The 22,891-nt window shown below is 52.5% G+C and overlaps 8 protein-coding genes across 8 annotated transcripts; 3 read left to right on the forward strand and 5 right to left on the reverse strand.

Moving 5' to 3' along the window:
• Nucleotides 1-406: 406 nt before the first annotated feature.
• COCSADRAFT_169485 (uncharacterized protein) lies at nt 407-8,231 on the reverse strand (the record flags this gene model as incomplete). The annotated part of the gene is made up of 10 exons (XM_007699846.1): nt 407-529; nt 597-792; nt 847-1,407; nt 1,458-1,798; nt 1,984-2,077; nt 2,256-4,097; nt 5,281-5,506; nt 5,655-6,560; nt 6,632-6,725; nt 7,509-8,231. The coding sequence occupies 10 exons, from the start codon at nt 8,229-8,231 to the stop codon at nt 407-409; spliced, it is 5,106 nt and encodes a 1,701-aa protein (XP_007698036.1).
• Nucleotides 8,232-8,418: 187 nt separating this feature from the next.
• COCSADRAFT_35086 (uncharacterized protein) lies at nt 8,419-11,423 on the reverse strand. Its single transcript, XM_007699380.1, has 2 exons — nt 9,229-11,423; nt 8,419-9,179 (listed from the first exon to the last, which is right to left on the reverse strand). The coding sequence occupies exons 1-2, from the start codon at nt 11,383-11,385 to the stop codon at nt 8,841-8,843; spliced, it is 2,496 nt and encodes an 831-aa protein (XP_007697570.1). The 5' UTR covers nt 11,386-11,423; the 3' UTR covers nt 8,419-8,840.
• Nucleotides 11,424-12,280: 857 nt separating this feature from the next.
• On the reverse strand, nt 12,281-14,102 carry COCSADRAFT_35088 (uncharacterized protein). Its single transcript, XM_007699381.1, has 4 exons — nt 13,599-14,102; nt 13,286-13,532; nt 12,726-13,219; nt 12,281-12,667 (listed from the first exon to the last, which is right to left on the reverse strand). The coding sequence occupies exons 1-4, from the start codon at nt 13,860-13,862 to the stop codon at nt 12,617-12,619; spliced, it is 1,056 nt and encodes a 351-aa protein (XP_007697571.1). The 5' UTR covers nt 13,863-14,102; the 3' UTR covers nt 12,281-12,616.
• On the reverse strand, nt 14,099-15,117 carry COCSADRAFT_113144 (uncharacterized protein). The gene is made up of 6 exons (XM_007699847.1): nt 14,829-15,117; nt 14,762-14,779; nt 14,626-14,706; nt 14,526-14,574; nt 14,435-14,473; nt 14,099-14,381 (listed from the first exon to the last, which is right to left on the reverse strand). Exons 1-6 carry the CDS (start codon nt 15,051-15,053, stop codon nt 14,374-14,376), a joined length of 420 nt encoding a protein of 139 aa, XP_007698037.1. The 5' UTR covers nt 15,054-15,117; the 3' UTR covers nt 14,099-14,373.
• Nucleotides 15,118-15,459: 342 nt separating this feature from the next.
• Nucleotides 15,460-16,280, forward strand: COCSADRAFT_85093 (uncharacterized protein; the record flags this gene model as incomplete). Its single annotated transcript, XM_007699848.1, has 3 exons — nt 15,460-15,755; nt 15,832-16,097; nt 16,150-16,280. The coding sequence occupies 3 exons, from the start codon at nt 15,460-15,462 to the stop codon at nt 16,278-16,280; spliced, it is 693 nt and encodes a 230-aa protein (XP_007698038.1).
• Nucleotides 16,281-16,684: 404 nt separating this feature from the next.
• COCSADRAFT_85330 (uncharacterized protein) lies at nt 16,685-18,385 on the reverse strand (the record flags this gene model as incomplete). Its single annotated transcript, XM_007699849.1, has 3 exons — nt 16,685-18,163; nt 18,219-18,311; nt 18,368-18,385. The coding sequence occupies 3 exons, from the start codon at nt 18,383-18,385 to the stop codon at nt 16,685-16,687; spliced, it is 1,590 nt and encodes a 529-aa protein (XP_007698039.1).
• A 314-nt stretch (nt 18,386-18,699) lies between these two features.
• Nucleotides 18,700-21,040, forward strand: COCSADRAFT_138348 (uncharacterized protein). The gene is made up of 3 exons (XM_007699850.1): nt 18,700-19,080; nt 19,128-20,176; nt 20,231-21,040. The coding sequence occupies exons 1-3, from the start codon at nt 18,939-18,941 to the stop codon at nt 20,633-20,635; spliced, it is 1,596 nt and encodes a 531-aa protein (XP_007698040.1). The 5' UTR covers nt 18,700-18,938; the 3' UTR covers nt 20,636-21,040.
• Nucleotides 21,041-21,892: 852 nt separating this feature from the next.
• On the forward strand, nt 21,893-22,873 carry COCSADRAFT_353925 (uncharacterized protein; the record flags this gene model as incomplete). The annotated part of the gene is made up of 2 exons (XM_007699851.1): nt 21,893-22,138; nt 22,202-22,873. The coding sequence occupies 2 exons, from the start codon at nt 21,893-21,895 to the stop codon at nt 22,808-22,810; spliced, it is 855 nt and encodes a 284-aa protein (XP_007698041.1). The 3' UTR covers nt 22,811-22,873.
• Nucleotides 22,874-22,891: the final 18 nt, after the last annotated feature.

Here is a 22,891-nt window from a genome sequence, read left to right on the forward strand (position 1 = left end):
TAAGTTGCGCATATCATGGTACTGTAGCAGAGAGAGAGAGAGAGAGAAGAAAAAAAGAGCCGACCCAAGTTGAGGAAAACATACGCAAGGCAAACAAAGAGCTTTTTTCTGTTCCAAAGGGACGAGAGGTGTTGACGTGTCGAACGAGGACCGTGCCGCGCGTCCATTGGACGAACAGGGCGTCGTGTTCGAATTTCCAAGTCAGGCAAATAAGGCTAAGCAGAGTGACGCCTCGCCACAGCCAATCTGTTAACGATACGCTACCTTGACAAGGACATCTGAGATGACAGTAGATAGATAAGAGTTCTGGATGGTGTACATGGCGTGGTTCGTATCCAGGGTTGCTTGGCGGTGTCACTACAACTAGACCGGATAAGTTTGGAAACCGCTGTTGTTGAAGCAGCACTCAAGCTCCAAGTCGGCGCTGGATGAGATGCTGAAGCATCTCCAGCTGAGCACGCTCTTGCTCTGAAGGCGGTGGCGGGTCTGCGTTGGCCATGGCTGTGATGACGTTCGGAGGAGCTTCGGACTGTTTCACGTGAGTTAGCGCCATTGATCACAAAACAAGGCATGTGGGGCGCAGGGAGAAGTCTTACGGTGAGACTGTAGATGAGCGCCTGAACTTTGCCCTCGGTCAAGTCGACCTCGGGTTCTTTTCCTGCCAGCTGAGCTAGGGCGAGTGCTGCTTGCTGTTGCTCGATAGAATGTGCAAGGTAGTTTTGCATAGGCGCATTGCGTTGTGCTGCAGCCTCCATAGCCTTTGGTGCTCCATAGTTCTTCATCACACGACCACTGCAAGATGTATTAGTGCCTGCTATAATATCGTGAAGATGAGAATGTACATACCTCTTGACTTTGCTGATGAAGTCGAGGACGACCCCCTTCTCTGGCACACGGAAGATCTTTGAGCTGAGATCTTTCGAGTCATTATCGCCGAACACGTAGTTGCCTTCGCCATCAGTGTCATCATCCGGATCATTAGTGATTTCGATCAAACCGTTGTTGCGCATGCCGCGTGAGAACGTTGGCTCAACGTACTCAGACTGTTTGCGCACTCGAACTCTGCGCGTGATCCGGACAAACGGCGCAGTGTTGCCCATCTCAACATCGTGGTCATCAGCGCTCAAATCGTTCTGCACCAACAAACCACTACGAAGATCGTGATCAATATGTCGGGGACATTTCCAGGCATCGCGCTGAGATGCATCAAAGCTGATGTGTGGCGGATTAGCGAGTGGAGGGTCACAGCAGTCCAAGTGCCAGTATGCGTGACAAAAGTCACACTTCAGCATTTGGCGCTTGTTGCCGCTCGATAACCCACACTGGGCACACAAGATGACTTTTTGATCGTTGTCGATGACCTTGGTGTATTCTGGCTTCTGGTAGCCATATCCACTGTTCTTCGCCCTATTTTCATTGTTAGTGACAAATCACGCGATGGAACGCGTCACACTCACAGAGGGAACTTCTTGATTTCCTCAAAGTAAGATCCATCAGGACGCGCAGAAACACCCTCGAAATTGTTTTGGATGTCTTGCGGCAAGGCAAAGGCACGAGGGTTGGTGCGCTCCAGCTTCTCGAAGAGCGGTCCCAAGCTGGGATGAGTTTCTTCGGAGTCATCGGGTGCACCAAACTTGGCATTACATTCGTAGCAGTAGAAGGCACCGTCAGGTACCTGTGTCCTCGGTGGATCGCAGCATAGCAAGTGGAAAACGCGTGGGCAGTTTTCGCAGCAGACGAACTCGCCAGCACCTCTACACGCAGAGCAGAAGTCGTCGCTCTCCGACTGCGGCGAGTTCTGGCATTCCGTTAGAGGTGAAGATAAAACTGAGAGTGGAGGAGAATATGGAAATTTAGGAGGGGTTATGTTCGTAGTGAGAAACATTGGTGTTGGGAGATGAAAAAAGAAAATGGTGTTGATGAGTTGTGCGGTGGAAGAGGAATGGTGTGGTTGGATGCTGCGGGATTTTGAGTGGCACTTACGGGGTCATTGTCATCAGGCCCCAGCTGTCTCGAACCGCCACCACCAGTAAACGCTACACCAGCAATAGGTCCTGCATCTCGGTTTTTGACTGGCCTGTGTGTACAATAGTTAGTCTTCTGGTGATTCGATAGGATCAACGGTATTGTTTGATGCAAACACGTAAAGCTTGCCTACTCGACGCTAAGAGTACTGCGCTGACATGGGTACAGACATCGGCCTATGCCCCTAAGGGCTTGAGAGCGATGCTGCAAGAAAGAAAGGAAACACTTACGATCGCTTAGTTCTGGCACCCTGACCGTTGGTGAGTTTGACCCGCTTGGGCGCCGGTCCGACTGCTGGTGTTGAAGGCCGTGTCACTGTAGCTGGCTCAGATTGAGGCGAGGAAAATCGTAACGGATCATCTCGCAGACGCTTGGTGCCGTGGTTTGGCGCTCGTCCAGGGCGCCGTGGTTGATCAGAGTCTACCGGTGGCCCTACAGCAATCTGAGATTCTGTTAGAGACTCCGTCTCAAGGATTTCGTCATCAAAGCGGACATCAGAGACTGGAGGTGGGATTTGATCGAACTGGCGGATAGGCTGTTCCTCCACCATAGATTTGCGCATCTGATAGAGACGGTCGTCTTCCGCCTGCTGCTCTGCGGTAAGTGGCTGCTGCTTGTAGGCATGCTTGCCAAAGAGTTTTCCCGCGTTGGCTTTCGCCTTCTTAGCAGCGCGTGCATGGGCAATGTTCTTCCCTTTCTTTGGTCCTGAGGCTGGTGCTGCGGCAGCACTCTTTCCATTGACCTGCACCGGCTCTGGTGGGCCCTTCAGCACTATCTCTTCATTGACCTCTGAGAGCTCAGAATCGCTTGCACCAGTGTCGGGCGTCCTTGCTGCCGGAGTAGGCACAGTCGTCGAGAGACCACCATCCACTTCCATAGCAGGATCTGGCGCAGATTTTCCGTTAGTAGCAGCTCGTTTCCGAGGTGACTTTGAAGGCATCCTTGGTGTTGATTCTGCAGAGGTATCTGCTGCTGGCAGAGCAGGCGCTGTGCTGAATGGGTGGGGCGCAGCTTCAGAATGTGGGTCCAGTGCTGACTGCAATGCCTTGTGCGTGTCGTTCAGTATCGACTCAGTGGTTGAGACAGAATCATCGGGAACAACTTCACTGCTAGCCCTAGGGGATGGCGGCTGGCTGGATAATGAAACACCGTTGTTGGCAGTGTTGGGCTGGTCAAAGCGTCTGTCTCTAGTGAGGCCCATTTTCATTTTTTCTTCAAGCTTGAATGACTTGATGAACTTGCGAAAACGGTTATATTGCTTGGGCGTGCTCCTCTCGTGAATTACTGCATCTAGGGCCTCGGCTAGTTCTGGGTCACTTTTGCTCTGTTCAAAGGCGCGCTTCAAGGCGATGCCTACATAACGCCTGCCCTTGCTGCTGTTAGCCTTTGAAATGGCATCGTTGACAGCGATCTGGATGCGCTGTGTGCTCGCTGCAACAGGCTCGGACATGGAAATCGCCTGTACGGCTGGGCTCCCTGAGACGGGCGTGCTCTTGCTGTAACAGTTCTTTACAGGCGTTTTGCCGTTGACGGGCGTCTTGCTTTGCACGGGCGTCTTGCCCCTGACTGGAGTTTTCGACACCTTCACCTTCTTCTTCGGCTTGGTAGGCTCGTAGTCATCATCCTCTTCATCCTCGAGAACAGGAAATCCGGCCTGTATCTCGTACTCTTCCTGCCGCTCTGAATCATCAGGCTCAAGTTCGGGAGCCGGAGTAACTTCTGGAGTCGACCCAGCGTCGTCGCCAAACGCAATATTCACTTTTCCCAGCAATGAATTCCGAGGAGCCGGTCCATCGAGAGCGCGCGCGCGCTGCTTGTCCTTTGCCTTTGGGGGCACGCCGAGGGGGGCCATATTCTCCAGGACGCCGTGCCGCGCAAAACCGTGCTCTTCAAAAGAGGGCGCAAGAGTTTGGGGTTGGGGCTCAGTCCACTCGGTGATTGAGCGCTGCTTCTTGTCGTAGATGTGATCGTTTGTTGTGCCAGTAGGTGAGGCGTAGGGTGTGGTGCTGGACCTTGGTTGCGATCGAAAGTCGCGCTCCCGGGCAGACTTGCGGAGGGCCGGCATGGCGAAACTGGAACTTGGTCAGCGCGCTGTATTTGATTAACAAATCTTTGTTCTCACTTCGCGTGCTATCCGGGAATTTTACACGCCCCAATGCCGAGCCCGGTGTTGGTGGGTCGGTCGTGCAAGAATGAGAGCGATGAAGGCTGTTCGAGAGTGCCCTGGACGCTTGGACGGGCCTTCTTATTATGTCAGCCCCCTACACATTCACCATTGTCGCAGCACCTGGCAGACAGTTGAAATTTGATCTAGTATCAATAGGTGGAATGAAGAAGAAGAAATCTTCTGTTTCACCACCCAGCATTAGTACGATGGGAGAATAGCACTTCACAAAGACTGTGAGGGACACGGCAAGTCACCCAACCTCCGCTTTTTCCGTCAGATCCTCCTCTCACTTTCACCGACCAACACCCACCACGTGAGTTTCCAGATTCGTGCTCTATCGTAGCCTTCTAAACGCTACAATAAGTACGAAACTTGTGCTCATATTCATATGGCTAGAAACTATTGTGCATATTTAATTCAGGGGTAGGCCCTGTTCTCATTCTTGATCTCATCCTACGTGGAAAAAAAAAGCCCAGAGCAATCGAACACGAAACAGAACCAACCGAGCTATCCGCATATCCCCTACTATTGTTTTTCCAGAAAAGACTTCCATTCACGCTTGGCTTAGTGCGCAGATGATGAAAATAAAGCAAAGACGATTCTGCTTAGATAACCACAGGAAGCTATACATCATGTAGACCTAGTATTCTATCTCCTGTTACCTGTTAGTAGAAAATCACCTTGGCCTGGTTCTGGATATTCTTGTAGAATCTGGTTCCGACACTTAACGAACCTTGGGTTGTGAGCGTTGTGTGGTATGCGTTCGCGACTCAATTCGGCAATTAGCAATAAGCTACTAAGCACTTATCTGTGTCGAAATCGTACGATATACAGCAAAAGCTTTCATGCATGATCACGCAGATAACAGGCTCGTAGTTTTCCGGGGGACTGATCTTTTGGAGGTTGCTATCACTTCTACTTGATCATGGGCTTTGCCCGCAGCACATGGCACACCTTTTTTTGGGAGTACCAGGTCATGTCTCTCCCCTGCAATGCTGTTTTTACGCTCTCAAAAAAATCGACACGTCGTCCGGATTCGGCTCGGAAAAGCTTGAGCAGACCTGTAGATCTCTGCAACCTACGCTTACTCTTCGTCGTCGCTCTCCTCCTCAGCAGCGGCGGCGCCGTCAGCGGCAGGCTTCTTCGCGGGCTTCTTCTTCTTCTTGTTGTTCTTCTTCTTTGTCGCAGTCTTTCCAATAGGCTGCTCCAAGATCTTGAGGATCTCCTCATCTTCAATCTTCTTATCAGATTTGTACTTGGATACGTCAATAGGAGTGGGCTGAGCAAGGCGCTGCATGCCGTTCTTGCCAATTGCTGTCCCAAAGTTAGCTACTAGTTCCATTTTTTTCGATCTGCTTTGACTAGCTGTGACATGATCGGAGTAAGGAGTCACATAAACACGATCAAGCAGCATTTTGCGATCCGCGCCTAAAGAGTAGGTATATGGGGTCTAAAAACTTACAAACAGTAGAGAACAACCTAGCAACGGGCTGGTTGTCCTTGTCAACAACGACTTCGTACTGGCGAAGTACACCAGTGCGGACGCACTCAACGACACCAACCTTGGCGCCCTTCTCGTCCTCAAGCTGTCGCAAGCTGAAGGGGAAAGTTCCGAATTTCTTGACAACCTCGGACAAAAGTGCTCGGGAAGTTGGGCGCTTCAGCTGGTAGGTGGTGGCTGTGCGACGGTGCAGAGTAGTCCTGTTGCTGTTGTTCTTGACCTTGCCGCCTCCCAGACTGACGCCCATCTCGACACCCCAAACTTCGCCGGCCTCGGGCAGACCCTCACCCCTGACACCCTCACCAGGAGCAAGGATAATCTTCTTCTTAGACTCAATCTCATTGTGGTCAAAGAGCCAGATGGTGGTGCTCTCGACGAGGTTGCAGTCGTAAGCCTTGACGACCTTCTCGAGCATGTTGGTCATCTGGCTCTGTGTGTAGGGCTTCTTGGTGGCAGCCTTCTTTTGCTCCTCCTCATCGCTGTAAGGAAGTAGGCTTGGGGGTACCATCAATCTCAAAAGAAGCTCGTTTGCGTAGTGTGTAGCCAAAATGAGATCAGCTTCGCGTCCGGTGACCTCGCCAGTGTTACCGACAATGACGTTGTCGCAAACAATGGTGCAGAAACCATCGATCTGAGCGCCCAGTTGGATCTTGACGACTTCTCCTTCCTTCAGTGTTGTTGCGGCCTCCTCGGTATCAGACTTGAGGGGCGTGTAGGGAGTGATGTAGGCGCTCGGTGAGATGGTGGTGCAGTGTCCAATGCCCTTCTGGACCTTCTTGCCCTTGTAGACCTTGCCGACCTCCTCCTCCAGAAGCTTGTCGCCGCGCTCGCAGAGCTCGACAATGTTAGCGTCAGCGGCGATCCATCCTAGCCATGGGTCAATTCGAGTCTCGTGCCTGGAAATCGGCAGTAAGCGGAGAGGTGCGGGGCCAACGTACCTGAGACCTCCTTGAGGACTCTTTGAGAGATATCGGCGGCGACCTTGTACTTGGTGATAGTATCTGGGTTCGCCAGAGAGTAGTCTGTCGTGTGCTGTTAGCTTCTGCGACCATTTAGCGAGGCCCAGGTCTCATCTCATGGAGCTATTTCTTTGTGCATAGCTTCATGTGATGCTGGTACAGGCGGGGGTTGCATGGTGAGCTTACCAACAGCTGCTGTTTCAGTGGCCATCTTGAGTATATGTAGTGGAGGAGTGGAAAGATGGTCCAGGAGCTAGAATTGGAGTGGTGCGCAAGGTCGTTCCTGTGTTTAGAGCAAGCCCCTCAGTGGGGTGCTTTCGAGCTTTCGCTTAGCCACAGCCCAATGACGACGATCGCCTGACAACGTCACTTGTGCCTTGATCCTTTGCCAACCGTGGATCCATCGTTCCGTTCCGTATGCGAATCTGTGTGGGTGACATGCGTGTGATTGAGAATTGCATCTCACATGATCGCATTACTTTTTGGCTTCAGTCCATCTGCACTGCTCGTTGTTATCTCATACAAGCACAGGCTACTTTTGGGGAGGGGGGGGGGGCATGAGCTGCTAGCAGTGGAAAGTAAAGGCATTTCTCTCAGTCCTGTAGACCGGAATATTACTATGGGGCTACTCCGCAATTCGAAGGAATTGTTTGCTCCGGACTGTTGGAGGCTATGATCACACCTCCAGCAACCCATCCACCACAACCGCCCTATGATCACTACTAAATACCCCGTCATCAAACCGAGTCGCCAACACACTCGCCCCCTCAATTGCCCAGTCCCCCCACCCTCTCGGCCCCACAAACACAAAATCAATCACCTCCTTCCCTTCATCCTGAAACCCCGTAAACGTAACCTCATATCCATACACCCATCTCGCCTGCTCCCTCGTGTCCTGCAAGATAGACTCCTCAGCATTAAGAATCCTATACGCCTCGCCATCCGTCTCAGAATTAAGATCGCCACTGAGGAAGAAGGGCAGAGCACTCGAAGAACCGTTTGCAGGCGTGGTAACTTGAGCTGCAACATTTTGAATAATCTTTGCAGACTCGCGGCGGGAAACAGGACCAGCATTGTCCAGATGCGTGCTCATTGCGACGAGTGTCTTTTTGCGTTGGATGTGTTTGAACGTGCCAATCGTGATGATGCGGATGGAGCCTGCATCCCATCCTTTCTTCCCTACGGCCCCATCTTCGTTGAGCCAGACAGTCTGCCACTCGAGTAGGTCCCAGACTGCTTTCCGGTAAATGACGGGACTGTACTCGCCCTTGGTTTTGCCGTCGTCTCGGCCGACGCCGATATATGCCCATTCATCGCCGAGGCCAGACATGATGTCGGTGAGTTGTGAGTTGAGAACTTCTTGTAGACATATAAAGGCCTCGGGGTTGTGCAAAGTGTTGTAGTGCAGCTCGTTAAGGATTAGTTGGCGACGAGTAGACCATGGTTCCTCGCCTGTTGCAGGTGGATCAGCTGCATAGCGGATGTTGTGGGTAAGAATCCGGATGGGAAGAGATGTGGTGTTGACCTTCATGACAAGGGTGAGTAGAGTTGTAAGGAAGATGGTTGCTCTCAGCATCATGACGTTTCGGCAAGGCACCTTGTCTTAGCTAAACCCAGCGCATCGTGTTGCAACTTGACTAAGGCGTAGGATACTTGGGAGCCGGCAAAATACACACCACAAATGCTTGACCAAGATGAAAAGGTCAAGTCTTTGAGTGTATGCAGTATGTAATCACTCTCGGATTTGATAAACCGTCTTTTCAAAGTCTCCGTGATGCAGATAAGTATGCGATTGCGTCTACCTCTATCGCTACGTCGAAAATTATCAACCCTACTTATACAACCACCAGTTTCACTGGGAATAAAGCCAAGTAGCAAGATAACGCAGCAATAGTCTTGGAGAAAAAAAGACCAGGTTCAACAATGGTGTCCGCCGTACAAAAGTGATCCAACGTGGGGGCTACGGTTTTCCAGGTCTTTTAGCCAGCAAATAAGAACGCCTAAGCAACAGCACGCGGTCTGCATGCGCAACTCCACATGCTCCTAATCCGAGCTGCTATTTGTACATGGAACTGTATACCCTGAATGCGCTCGCTTATGGACAAAATGATGCACCCCCCTAAAAAATGACCTGCCTAAATCGCGAGTTGAATGCACGGTCGCGATTGTTTTCCATTCCTATAACCAATCATTGACCAGTTCGTTTTCGTACGTTCTCCGTATGCGCCCGGTTCTTCAGATGGAGTTCAAAATTGTTAACTGTCTGCTCGGGACCTGCATTGTACAGCTTTCCAGGGCAATCCATGCATCGAATCCGAGGTAGGAAGTATGCTTTGTGGTTCGCAGGCAGTGGTGCACCTGGGGTAAGTGTATCTATCCGGACTTGCTTGGGAGCAACGGCGCCAGTCTTGAGATCTTCCGCGGCCTCGTTCATGACTGCGTAACGCATGGTGGATTCGAAGAGTTCACCGGGATTTCGGTCACGGAGATCTTGCAATCCTTGTTGGAGCCACGGGGGTGGGGAAGGCTTGTCAAAGTCAGAACAGTTTCCACATTGCTATGGGAGATCATCTTACATGTTGTGAGACAGGAGGCGCAGGCCAAGGTGCTTCCATTGAACCATCTGGTCTGTATTGTCGTTGCTCGTTCGAAGCAGTTGGTGTAGGGGTTGTAGGCGGGCGGGGTGATGCTTCAACAGATGGAGGCGCTGTCGGAGTAGAGCGAGAAGGCAAAGCCGGTGATGGTGATGGCGGCGGAGGCATTGAGTTTGCGGTAGGTGTATTTCGTGCCGGTGTTTGCGATGGTGCCATCATTGGGGTGGAAGCAGGCTTTGCGAATGCTTTTGGATTGGCCTGCCACTCTTTCAACTTGGCCGATGAGATGCGAAGTTTGACTATGAGTGAAGTGGATTCAGACACGCTCTCCTCGCGCGTTTCATATCTGAGCGACCTGGATGTCCGCGGCTCATGGTGAGGCTGGAGAGTGGATACTTCAGGTGTTGCTGATCGTCCAATGGCCGAACGCATGGCGGCTTGAGCGGCGGTAGCTGCTCCACGCATACCGCGAGTTCGAGCAGTACCTCCAGTCAACTGCGCGGGAGCAGGTGATTCCAGTACAGACTCATCGCTATCAGACTCATCTGAACTGCCTTCAGCGCGACGACGGCCTTCCCTAGCTTTCCGTGTGGCCTTGAAAAGCTGGCTTTCTTCGATAGTCTCTGCAGCTCCTGGCAAAACTGACGAAACAACCAGTGTGCGTACAGTCCGTTGTCGATCCTTGAGATCTGGTAGTGCCGGGCCACCGCGGCGATTGACCGATCGTTTCTGGCGTCGCTGCTCGCGCATAATAGAGAGCTCGGCGCGCTCCAGGTCTGCATTGCTCAGCTCGTACAGGTAGGGTTGGTAGTCCTTTGTTGCCTGCATTGGGCGGAAGACGGAGGGGAGTGGAGAGGGCAAGAAGTTGTCCTGAATGTCAGCATCCTCCACCGGCCGCCCATCGAAGGGATGCCCTGTAATGTATAGACTCTTTGTGAACATTTGACATTGTTCCCTTATGGAATGAGCAATGGCGGTGGTAAACTCTCCGGATAGGGACAGGTCTGCAGCCATCTGTCTTGCAAACTCCTCGGGCGCATTCAGCGGGTTGTTGATTTCCCATTCGAATTGGTCCATAAGAGTGTGCTGGCCAATGGTGATGTTCAATTTGATTGATATCCGCATCTCATCGTTCTTGTATGCGGAGTATGGTAGGTGGGGATCCAATGGCTCGTCGTCAAAGAAGGCATGAGGGTAGTAGTCCTGGACCTGTTCGTGAATCTCGCGATCAATCTGCTGCATTACATTCTGGCGCAGCTCAGGTGGTATCTGGAAGTCTTCGACGAGCGTCTGGGCGAACAAGAGGGGGTTTGTGACGCGATCGTGCAAGTTCCAGGTAAAAGTGTCTCGGAGCTTCAATCTGTCCAATTCAATGTCCAGACGCACAGGCACAAGCTCTTCAATCTGCTCCGCCTGCTGCACTATCTTGTCTCTCGGGATCTTCAATTGGGGCGCGAGCCGACGGCCAGCGCGCTTGGCATGTTCGGGATATAGCAATTTTGTTTGGGGGAGGGCGCGGGGATCTCTGGGGTCCGGGGGAATGTCAGTCACGCCGTTGCCATAGCCGGCATAGCCATAGCCAAAAATTGCGCCAGGACTTTGACGGCGCACAGGATAGACTTCGTCGCGGTAAAAGTGACGCAGGTCGTTTAGTTGGCCGTATACTTTCTCGGAGTGCTTGTTGCGTTCGTATTTGTTGACGCTGTCAAGCAGGTCGCGCGCAATGTAGCGATCGAGAAGCTGTTTTTGCGAGGCTGTGGGTTGCGCCCCGTCATCGTGGGAGGGCGTGCGCGATGACTTGCGGGTGCCTGAACGCGATCGCTTTCGACTGGGCGACGCGCCGTTGATGGTGTCGGTATGTGCTGGCGATGCTGTGTCGCCGTGGGTGGGCGTCAGGTTGAGGCCAGAGGCGGCCATGACGGCCTTGGCCTTTTGTTTTCCGTCTCGAATCGCGTTGTTCTCGCCGGACGCGATGTCTGCTCCATTGATGCTAGGGGGAGGGGCGTTGGGAGGCTGAACGGCGCCGTCGCCCAAGGTGCCGTTGGTGGTGGTGGAGGAGGAGATGGTGGACGCGCCGTGCTGCTGCTGGGCGGTGGACGGGTCGAGCGTCTGGGAGTCGGCTGTGGGCGGAGACAGCATGGCGGGGGAGAGTCTATTGCGCGCAGCAGGAGCGACCTGCGTGAAGCTGCCCTGGTTAGAGCCGCGACATACACGTGGGCAGGAGTGATGGATAGATGCGTCGACGTCTGGGTGGGTCGGTGGTCGGTGGGCGTCGCAGGCGGTCGCGACTGGCCCAAGAAGGGGGCGGGAGAGCGACGCAGCAACAACAGCGCCGCCAGGGCCAATGCCGCTGCCCTCGCCCGCCATCGCCAACGCGACACAGACACACACACATCCTCACAAAGACGGCATCGCGCGACTAGACAGAGAGGAGATAAACACACGCACGCAAACATACCTCTGGGAGCATGCAATTTGCGCGTCGTCACTGGTCACCGGGCTGGCTGGGCCTATCTGTTTGGCTGTGCAGGGCAGGAAATGCCGATCGGGTAGTCGAGCGCGCAACGGCGGTCCGCAAGGCTCTGGCAGGCCCGGAGTATTGGCAGAATCCTAAATCGGCGAAACACCTGGCTGCGGTACCTTAGTTAGTGAGGGGTCGCGGACGTGGATAAGCTCGGAATGATGAGTTGTGTGTCAGGCAAGGCGCTGATGGGTTTGCGTTGCCGCTTGCAAGCGCCGAGCCACACAGCCCATTCCACACTGAGTACGCCCACACAGTACACCACTCTCTCCCGCCGTCCGCCGGCTGTGGTTGTGTCTATCTCTAGGAAACGAGTCAAAATCCCCCCTCTTATTCCATTCTCCCGTACTACTACATCTAGGTGCACACGCCCGCATACTACCCGTCGACTCCACGCGCTCGTCACGTGCTGCGCCATGGTGGGTACATTCCGATCCGCATCCTAGAGTAGTGCATAAGCCTGCCTGCTTGCGTGCTCGACAAAGCCACCGTGTACACTAATGCTCTGCCTTGTCCAATGTAGAATAAATATTGTATTTTGTCTAAGGAACCGCCAAGTACAAGTCAAAGTCGAGGCCGAAAGTCGAAGTAATGGTAAAAAAGTAGACGACGCGGCCGGTGCTGCTACCTCCTGATCGCTCAGCTACTGCATCAACGCTAAGGACGGACAAGACCCTATACTTGCCAGCCTACCGGCCCACACACGCTGCTGTTGCCTGCCAGCCTACCGGCTACATGTTCCTGATATACTACCGGCAGATGCCTCCAACGCCATGCCCCGCTGGCCCCGAGGTCCTGCGCCTACCTGCAGTGCACCCAACATCGTTGAACGTAACATGCCATGCCCCCTCAGAGTAGTGAGTCGAGCCTCGTGAAAACACTCAAACACGCAGCAACCACCTGTAGCCAACCAGTTAGCACCCACACTCACTACCATGTGGAAACCATGCACACTTACCTCGAGCTGAAGCTCCTTGTCCTTGGATCCATTTACCTCGTCCGTGACAAGTTGGCCCAAGTTGGCACCTATACCCTGTGATCCTCCCTGTCGCTTTGCAAAAGGCCACTGCGAGTATTCTGCCAAGAGCTCGTCCACCTGGGCAAACGCTCGCTCTCGCGCCTCATGGCCCAGCGTCGTCAAGGCGTTCTCGAGCACGTTTGCTGCATAAGCTGCACAGACCATGGTGATTGTTCGCAAAACCCTAAACTCTAGTTCCTCGGGGAGAAATTGGCTACCTGGCAAGACGACGGTGCGGTTGGTAAGAACGTTGCGGACCCGGCGTCGAATCTCCTCTTTTGCGCCGCCGTCGGCGACGGGATGTGTGGCCATGTCGAAGAGCAGGAAGTTTTTCTTTTCCGTGCGCAGGATGCCCTTGTCCACAAGCCCTTTACATAGTCGTTCGCGTACTTGCTTCAATTGGTAGCCAATCTTCATCAGGTTCCATGTCTCTCCTATGTGCAACAATAGTCAGCATCTTGGACCACCGACTTTGCTAGCGTGTGTGCTGCCCAACGTACCGCTCATGAGATCAATCCATGAGTTGACACTCATCTTCTCGCTCGACTTCATCATCTTGAGGGCTTCGTCCAACAGGACCTCGCCCGTCAACGTGTCGTCAATCACCTCAATAACCCGGTCTGCAAGCGGGAACCGTCGTCGCGATGAGTCCTTTTGCATGCTCACCCGGCCTCGGAATGCCAATTCTATGACGATGCATCCTCGCAACGCATACGAAATGTTGTCGTTCCAGAAGGAGAGGTATCCCTATTCTCGTGCATCAGCCTTGGGTTTCGCCCCCTTTGCCAACCCTTCCACGTGCAATCAACCCACCTGTTTGTCCTTGAGCCCCATGAGGATAATCTCCTCCATCAGCGTCAGCTTGGGCTGTTTGCTTCTTTCCACATTCTCGCTAATGTCGCGCGGGTCGAATGCAATCTTGTGTCCATTCTCCGAGCTCTCGTAGGACGTTTCGGGGGTGCGATCGTCGATGCGCTTGGGTGCTGGCGAACTGACCCGGCTGCTCTCGTCTTCGCCGTTGCCTGTGGCGCCACCGCCGCCTCCTCTCCGGCGCGTCAGACCAGAGCTCGAAGCCATCGGGGTGTGGTGGTGGTGGAACTAGTGGGGGGTTCTGGTGGAAATTATGGGTGATGCTCCTCGACGGACGCAGGGATGAGGACGCTTGGGCAGCGCATGCGCGGTATCGGGTTTTGTGGGACTTTCGGTGTAAGAGGACTGTGGGTGCCAAAGTCGCCGGCCACTGCAATGCAATGCAAACAGTCCAAAGGGGTCGATCGCAGGCCGCTTGTGCAAGCCGTGAGTTGGGGTTGGTTCTCGTGTCACAGTAATCAGCGGACGAGGCCCGGGTCTCGCGTGCCAAGAATAGTTACACACGCCTCCATCCGCTACTAATCCGCCCTCTAGGCACCACAAACAGGCAAGTAGTTATAACATCAGGAGGTGGATAGCGTCAATTCTATCAGAAGTACACTTTGCCGACCCCGGCGACTGTTTTACAAGGAGGCATATATATAGCAATGCCGGTAGAACCGACCACCAAGTCCACGTCCATCTTCCCCGACTCAGTACCCAGCTTCTTGGATATCATCTAGTGCGCTACCACAAAGTTAGCATACAATCCACAGGATGCGTACCAAATTGCCACTCACCATCGGGCTGGGCAAGGATGTACTCCACTGCTTGCTTGACTGTGATATCATCAGTATGCCAAACCCTTCCAACATTCTCCGAAATACATACCGCTGTGAATGGCATCAGCTTCCTTGTCGGGAATCTCAATGCTGAATTCCTGCACCACTGTCAGCTTGCTCTTTCGCATGCAGCCCGCATTGCGACTAACCTCCTCAATTGCCATGACTACTTCTACGGTATCCAGGCTGTCCAGACCGAGGTCGTTGTGGAAGTGGGACTCGGCATTGAGCTGTACAAAAATAAGTATTCGCCTGCGAAACGGTCATGCAAAGTGGGAAAGCTACCTTTGAGGTGTCGTTGACCTGCGATTGCGTTAGTGACGGGCCCAAAATTCGAGCGCATTCCCATTACCTTGTCAAAGTTCTTCAACAGATCCATTATTCTGCCAGTGACCTCGTCCCGCGACAGACCAGCGCTCGCGGCGTAGCATCGTACGGCCTGGAAGTATACGGAGGGGGTGATTTGCTTTGGCTGAACGAAGGAGCTTCGCGCAACGGGGCGAGCCATTGCGGCCTGGCATCGTGGTGCGGCGCGGACAGCGGACCTTGCGGACCTGAGGAGTGCTGTTCGGAACATGTTGAGCGATTTGTAGAGTGCCGTTGGCGAGATAGCGAGGTCGGTGGAGGGTGGTGATGGCGGCACTCGACTAGAGTTTAGAACTTCAGACTAAAGTTACATTACGTTAGTCAGCCGTCAGGAAGCCTTTGGCAGCATCAAGCAAACGAACCTCCAAAACAACAAACAACAACACTAACAGTGTTTTTCAAAGAAGCAAGAATCAGATAGATAGAGCCTAGAGTATTGTCTAGTGCACATCTCAGACCTCAGAATTGCCTCCCAATCCTCGTTGCCGTCATTGCTGTTCTTGGCCAATCGCAGCTTCGGCGTTACAAGCGACCAACCTCAAGTTTCGAACTTGGCGACAACCTCTCCGCATTCGACAGCAACCCACGGCTCGCCCACGACCCCATCCACGCTCACAATGGCCAGCGCAAAGCCATTGACAATGCTGGCACGTAGCCGCCCAGCTGCCGCACTGCTCCGCTCACCACACTTCGCGTCCGGACGCCTCCCCTCGCCCGCCACAGTTGTCTTCTTCTCTACCACCCTCTCCCGTGCCGCCACCCCAGCAGGACCCCCGCCGCCAGGCTTCCGGTTACCGAAACCCAAGCGATGGGATGAAGGCGAAGGCGCATTGGACCGCGCCGGCAAGTATTTCCTGCTCATAGAGATGTTCCGTGGCATGTATGTCTCGCTCGAGCAGTTTTTCCGACCGGCGTAAGTAAGCCCCTCTGACGGCGAGCTGTGAGCTTGCCTGTAGTCTTTGACCGGTGGAAATCTGACTTTTCGGAAGATACACCATCTTCTACCCTTTCGAGAAGGGCCCCATCTCACCCCGCTTCCGAGGCGAGCACGCTCTGCGACGGTACCCCACGGGTGAGGAACGTTGCATTGCTTGCAAGCTCTGCGAGGCCATTTGCCCTGCGCAGGCCATCACAATCGAGGCTGAGGAGCGCATGGACGGTAGCAGGAGGACTACGCGCTATGACATTGATATGACAAAGTGCATCTACTGCGGTCTGTGCCAGGAGAGCTGTCCTGTTGATGCCATTGTAGAAGGTATGTTTGCCATGAATTGCAAGGTTACAGAATAACTACTGACGAAGCTCAGGTCCCAATGCTGAGTATGCTACTGAGACGCGTGAAGAGCTTCTGTACAACAAGGAGAAGTTGCTAGCAAACGGAGACAAGTGGGAGCCAGAAATTGCTGCGGCTGCTCGTGCCGATGCACCTTACAGATAAGGGGAGTTCGGAACCCTGTGACATCGTTGTAAATACTATAGGAGCGGTTCTACTCGACAACACCAAGCGTTGGGTTTCTTTTGTCAATGCATCATCAGTATACTAAAAGAGCCGCCCTTGACATATACGACGACCTAATCACAGGTTTCGTGTGGAGCAAATGCACAGGTCGCGTTGCCGGTTATGGAGAGAGCAATCGGTATACCATTTTTCTTTGATAGAGAGAACTAGCACATGAACAGCAAAACAAAGTTCTCGTAGAAAACATTGTAATATTCAAGACCGCACACTCCACGATGTGGTATCAAACGCCAAAATGCTCCCTAGATAGCACACACGTTACCGCCTCCTTTTTTTTATACCGATGCCCCCCATCCATGATCAATACTCGTACAACCTAGTGGCTATCGTGCTTTCATAGTACCCTCAAAGCCTGGCCGCTTGACTTTCTTGCCAGGCTTCTTAACCTTCTTTTTTCCCTTCTTCTGTCCCTTCTCCTCCCTACGCTTCTTGAGGTTCTCCTCACGCTTCTTCTGCTTCGCCGCCTTGCCTTGCTCCACATTGGTAATCCTTTCTTTCCATTCCTGCGTACTCTTGTCCTTTTGTTTTTGCTGACGCTTCAGACTCTTCTTGAGAAGACCTACATCGTCGAATACCTTTTCTCCCTGTGCTCTCTTCTTTGCAGCGAGCCATAGCTCCTTCTCTTGGATGTCCTTACGTTTATCCTCGTCGAGCGCATTGATTCGGGCTTGCTTCTTCTGTGCAGCTTCAAGGGCTGTCTTGCTGTCCGACTTACCCTTCTTTTTTCTTGACTGCAAGAATCCAGAAAGATTTGAGTCTAGGTGTTGCCCGTCCCAAGCGACATTGCCAAAATTGAAGTTGCGTTCAACCTCTGGTGATCTGGCCGGGAAAATTGAAGGGGAGCCTGAGCCGCCTCTTATGCGTGCTAGTTGTTCTTCTGCTTGCCGGCGAGCTTCATCATCCTTTGCTTCTTGACGAAGGGCTTTCTTAGCAGCTTTTCGCTCGGCCTCCTTCTTCCGCCGTGCTTCAATGAGCTCTGCTCGGTTGCGGGCAGGCCGTCCGTCCGGACCGTCAGCCTTCCGTGCCGCACGCATGGCTTCTAGCTTTGCATTCAATCGTGTGCGGAAATTTTCATGACTTTCTGGATCAATGGTGTAAGGCTTCTTGGCTTTCTTTTGCGACGCCTCTTCGGTTGATTGAGGTATCGACGAGGCTGATGAGCCGGCCGAGGCGACAGAAGCTGTGGAGGAGTTGGAATTGACAGCAGTGGATGGAGCTGTAGACTGACCCTCTTCGACAAGGCCGTTAACATCTAATGCTTCGATTTGGTCGTCTTCATGTTCAAAGTCGTCAGCAGCCGCCTCATCATCGTCCTCTTCTTCCTCGGTGTCGTCCTGGTCCTGGTCCTCCTCGGCCTCTTTGGTGGCGACGAGGTCTTCGAACGCTGTCTTTTTGTTCTTCTTTGCCTCCAACTTCTGCTTGTTCTTCTCCTGCTTCTCCTTTCTCTTCTCTCTTCGCTTCTCTGCCTTAGCCGCAGCTTTGGCTTCAGATTTTGACAAGGCCCGTGTCTCGGCAGTCTCGTCATCGTCATCTTCTGGCTCGACAGGCTGAGTTTTCTGCTTTTTTGCTTTGCTTTTGATCCCCTCTAGGGGCTTCTCCTTTGTGATGTCCATGTCCAGATCGGACGACTCGGCCTCGGAAACTTCCGTGTCGGCCTCACCCTCCAACTCACGTTTCCGCTTCAGCGCGTTCTCATCCATGACATCTTTGGCGCTTTTGTGGGAAGCAGGATCCAGCTTTGCACGCTTGGCGGCCTGTCGTTCTTCGAGGGTTTGCTTCTTTCCTCTCTTTTGCCATTGCGTCTGCAGACATCATATCAGCACGGAGCGGGGGGCGCAGGAAGGCAGAGGTGCATACGCTGGTGATACTCTCGTCCTTGCCGTAGTATTCCTTTGCGGGTATCAGGGACATGAGCCCTTCGAATGCCCGCGCGTGGCTCTTCAATCGCTCCTACAGCTTCCGGTCAGCGGCAAGAAGGATGGATAGGCAACACTGTCGCCACATACCTCGAGATTGTCCCCCATCTTGTATCGGCTAGATGCGCGCGAGTATCAGCAAGGCAGGTGGGCATGCAGTGGGCGGGGCGAGTGTGTCGTGTGCGGGCCGCGAAAATCGAGGTTTGAGTGCATGGAAGCCAAGATTTCGCAGACACTTTCCGCGCTTGGACCCTTGGTTTCAAGGGCCAATCAGCGGCTACGAGTCAGGTCTAACCAGAAACAACCTCGCGTGCTCATGGCTACAGGCTCCTTCACCACCCGCATCACCGGTAGAGCCCTGCGGATTGATGCGCGTCAGCCCGATCCACTTGTCAGTCGCCCTGCGCAGCAATAGGCCAAGACGGCGGCGCTTCTGCTCCCAAGTATACGCCCATATAACACTCATGTCCTTATCGGGGAGACGCGGTCGCACAGCCACACGGAGGCAAGCATAAACCTGAGCGTTGACTGCTTGTCACATATATCCTAGGCAACGCTGCCCAGGACTGCAATAACAGTCCTTGTGGCACGCGGCAACACTCTCAAAGCCACCATCGCACACTCTCCCTCCCCGTCACCAGTGCCCGCCTCTTTCGCTCTCATGGCCGCGCCCGTTGTCGAAGCAAAGTCACTCTCTTCACTTACAGCACTTGCTTTTAACCCACCATCTTACCCAAGGAATCCGACGCATTTTAGGCATGATCCGCTAGTACTGTACATTGCGCGTGTTCCTGGTAGCAGAGGTACGGCCGCCCAATTTGACAAGTCAAATGTACCCTGACATCTCCAGATGTTTTTCTTTCACCTATGAAACCACGCGAGAAGGTAGTGACCGCAGAAGACATCCAAAGTTCATTGTATTATGTCCACGTCAACCAGCCCGAGGATGCTTACCTTGTCGATCCTCCAGAGCTGAGAGGTCCTGATGCTGTAGGCCAAAATCTATCATCTGCCCCGCTGGTTCCGCGGAAAGCGGTTCCAGGAGCTTCTAATGCTGTTCCTCCACTGCGAAAACCCGTACCAGGAACCCTGGCTCCTATTGACAATTACTCGAATAGCCACAATATCAGCGCTGGAAACTTTTCGCAAAGACCAGGGGTACTTGCGCCAGACTATAACAGCCCGCGGCGTTCATTTGACTCGACCCAACACCAACAGGAAAACGAGAGGCCACCGCCGCTGCCACGTCGGCGATCAGAGAATCCACCACGTGAACCTCCATCACTCACGCTCATCCGGAGAGACCCGGCATCTGGCGCTCAGTGGAACGTTGCCCGTATTGAGGATCCTCCCATTGTTGAGATTTCATCGTCAGCTTTGAGAGACCCCACCAATAAGAAAAGGTCCGGGGCGCCGATGTACATCCAAGTGTTCAATCCTGGATACTCTAAATTCCTTCACTCAGACTCCTCCGACAAACCTCTGCCACCTTTGGTGAGCCGAGACAGTGGCTTCTCTACTCAGTCATGGCAAACGGGACATTCTGGAACAGTAGAATCGCAAGCAAGTGGCCAGGTCGCGAGTGATAACGTGTTCCGTCGACGTATCTGGCTGGAAGGCTCACAGCACTTGGGCCATGCATTTGGACACAGGAAGAATAGCTCTTACGACGCCAATTACGCTCGACCTAGCTCCAAAGGTAGCTATAGTGGACAGGCTGAGAGACCGTCGATGGACCTACGTTCTCCGCTCTCGCCTTCATTCCAGGCATACGACGACCAGACACACAGCAGCATTCAGGCTTCTGAAAGACAGACAAGTTTTCGTGGCTATGTCTTCACAAGCCCATGGAATGGGCGCTGTGAGTTTGTTACCGGCGTAGGTGGAGGATCTCTTAAGGTAGCTATACCAGTTCTATCATATTGACATCAAAGAGACTAATTGTTCTACTAGTGTCGTCATGTCATTCCCGGACTTCAGGGAGCACCAATCTCGAGTGCAAGTTTGAGCGAGCTCAGATTTAACCTCCCCAGCGGCCCTAAGAGGTCCGCAGCCAAAGGAGTCGAAGCATCTAAGCGGTCTTCCTTCTTCCGCCGAGATCGCCATTCTCGCAATAACTCTACAACATCTATTAATGTAAACGAAAACAATGAAGATCGCATGGATCTCTCTCTTGGACAGGAGTTTGCAGGAGGAGGTATGGGCGGCAAGCAGGCAAAACTTGGAAAGATTATTCTCGAGGACGAAGGCCTGAAAATGATGGATTTGCTAGTAGCGGCCAATATGGCACTGTGGTGGAGAGCATATGAGAAGGCTAATGGCGATTCGCGATCCAGAAATGATAGCATGGATCTCTAGCCCTGAGACGTCAAAATTTCTAAATTTGACGAATATACCGACTGCTCATGATGATCATTACATGTCATAGGCGAATGGCAAGCTGGAGTGGATAGGGGTCAGAGTTGGAAAGGTGTATAGTCATCTGTTTGTACTGCGTAGCTATGGTGTACCGCTGTCCGCTGGGAACCGGACATTTTGATGGTTTGACGGCCAGGGTCTGAGATTCTGGTCGCACCCGCTGAGTATGCAAAATTCTCGAGCAGGTTTGACAGACTACGTATTCACAACTATGTGCAACAGTATGGAAACAGTATTTTAAGGGTATTATACAGAGTCTTGTCGGATGCTAGGTTATTCTCTCATATTCGGGGTGTTTTCAAATACGCAATGTTTCGGCATCAATTTACTATGTAATAAAACAAGAGCCATACAGTGATATATATTCAATACTTGATCATAATCCATCGCTACAGGATGCTTCTACTCAATGTTGTAGTCGGAAGGTATCTACTCGAAATTCAGTCACTGCGCATGTGTCATAGCTCAATAATAACGTCTGGAGGTCAAAGGCAAGCTTTGACACCAACCGTGTCTATGCTCAACCACCTTTTACCAAGTACTATCTTTGGTGGAGCGCGGTCGCAATACTCAACAACCAGAATTCGGCATGGACTAAGCACTCTACATTCGATTTTACAAATGTTGCACCGTCATGACCCAACTTGATTTTGACGAATGCTGATTCAAGAACTCAATTTGTTTGCGCCAAGTCAGATGGGTGAATGTAAGAGGAAGCTACGACTTAAGCAAAAACGCACTGTCCTCGCACAAGTCAGCTGTTCTCTGAAGCTCGAGCCTTCCTCACCTAACTTTATCTGCAGAGATCATGTGCTGTGATCAAAGTGGAGATGGTAGCAGAAATGCAGGGCTAGAGAGAATAGACGTTGGAGATACAAAAGTTTGACTGTAGAGGCAGCATGCAAGAAAAGAGCAATATGTAGAAACCGGGGATCTCTAGTGTACTGCTGCGGCAAGCACGAAGGGGCTGCCCATGTTTACAGTGGTCACCGTGGCTTCCATCGTCTACACCATGTAGCTACTGGTTGCCTCACCATCATCCACAACACACTAATCCAAGCAACACTTAGATTGTAGTGATTCCCCTTGTCATTCTCTCAACCTTCCTACCTAGCAGTTGTCAGTTATCATACTTGCTAGCTATATTGATAACTTGGCAAATTTCCCCCTGCTTGCCTATCCGACAAACTCTACATTATGCTGGTAACCAGTCTCGTCCTCCTTCCAATCGCTGCGGCAGCTGTCGCACCGGCTGTACAGGATTTCACTGATCTGAGGAATCTCATCAATACGGTGGCGAATTCTATCGGGGCCCCCAACAACGCAGTCTCTGGCTTCAGTTTCAGCAGCATGATTGGCAGTAGCTCAATGGGCACTGCCGATCTTGTGAACAACATCACCAGCACTATTCTGAGAGGAAAATTCCAGCTCGACACAAACAAGGTGTGTTTTCATCATACTTTTCATGTCTCGATATGAGCTCGAAGTTGACAGCCAAAACCCCAGACCGAATGGCTCACTGCTGTAAACATGGTCAATGTCTCTGTTGCCATCAACTCTACGTCACCTTCAAACACAACTATACCTACACTCTCCCTGAACGCAAGCGGAGTCACTCCAACCGTCCTTCCTACTGCAACACTCAGGTTCGGTAACCTAACAAGCGATCTCACAAACCCATACCTCGAATACGTCCAGTCAATTCCCAACCTGAGCAACAACCTGACGGCACTCGGACATAGGTTCCATCGTGAAATGAACGCTCCTGTTAGCGACGCTATTAGCAGCCTGCAACTTGCCCTCACAGTATTCCAAATAGCGATGCTAAAAGCCAATCTCATCACCTCTCTAGCCGTCCTACGTACAATTCGCGCAAGCAGTGGCCTGGAAAGTGCACAAGCAGCATGGGGCCGCCCACTCAATCTACCAAGCGGCGAAAGTGACGACACTTCTGCTGAGCTACCTGAGACGCTGTCGAGCAGCAAGCCGTTCACGGCAAGAGGCCAACTGAAGAGACCACCGCCGGAGAATGGAAGGTTTTACACGCATCAGGAGCTTTGGAATAGGAGTGAGACCCAATTCTTGAAGCGAATGACACAGCCATTGATTGTTTGAGAGCATATTGTACCCTACGTGTGTGTTTTATTTTATTTTCTTTGCCTCTCTTGTCCGCAGCTAGTATGTTAGGTAGTAGCT

Source organism: Bipolaris sorokiniana (genome assembly GCF_000338995.1).
Source record: "Bipolaris sorokiniana ND90Pr unplaced genomic scaffold COCSAscaffold_4, whole genome shotgun sequence".
Classification (NCBI taxonomy): Eukaryota; Fungi; Ascomycota; class Dothideomycetes; order Pleosporales; family Pleosporaceae; genus Bipolaris; species Bipolaris sorokiniana.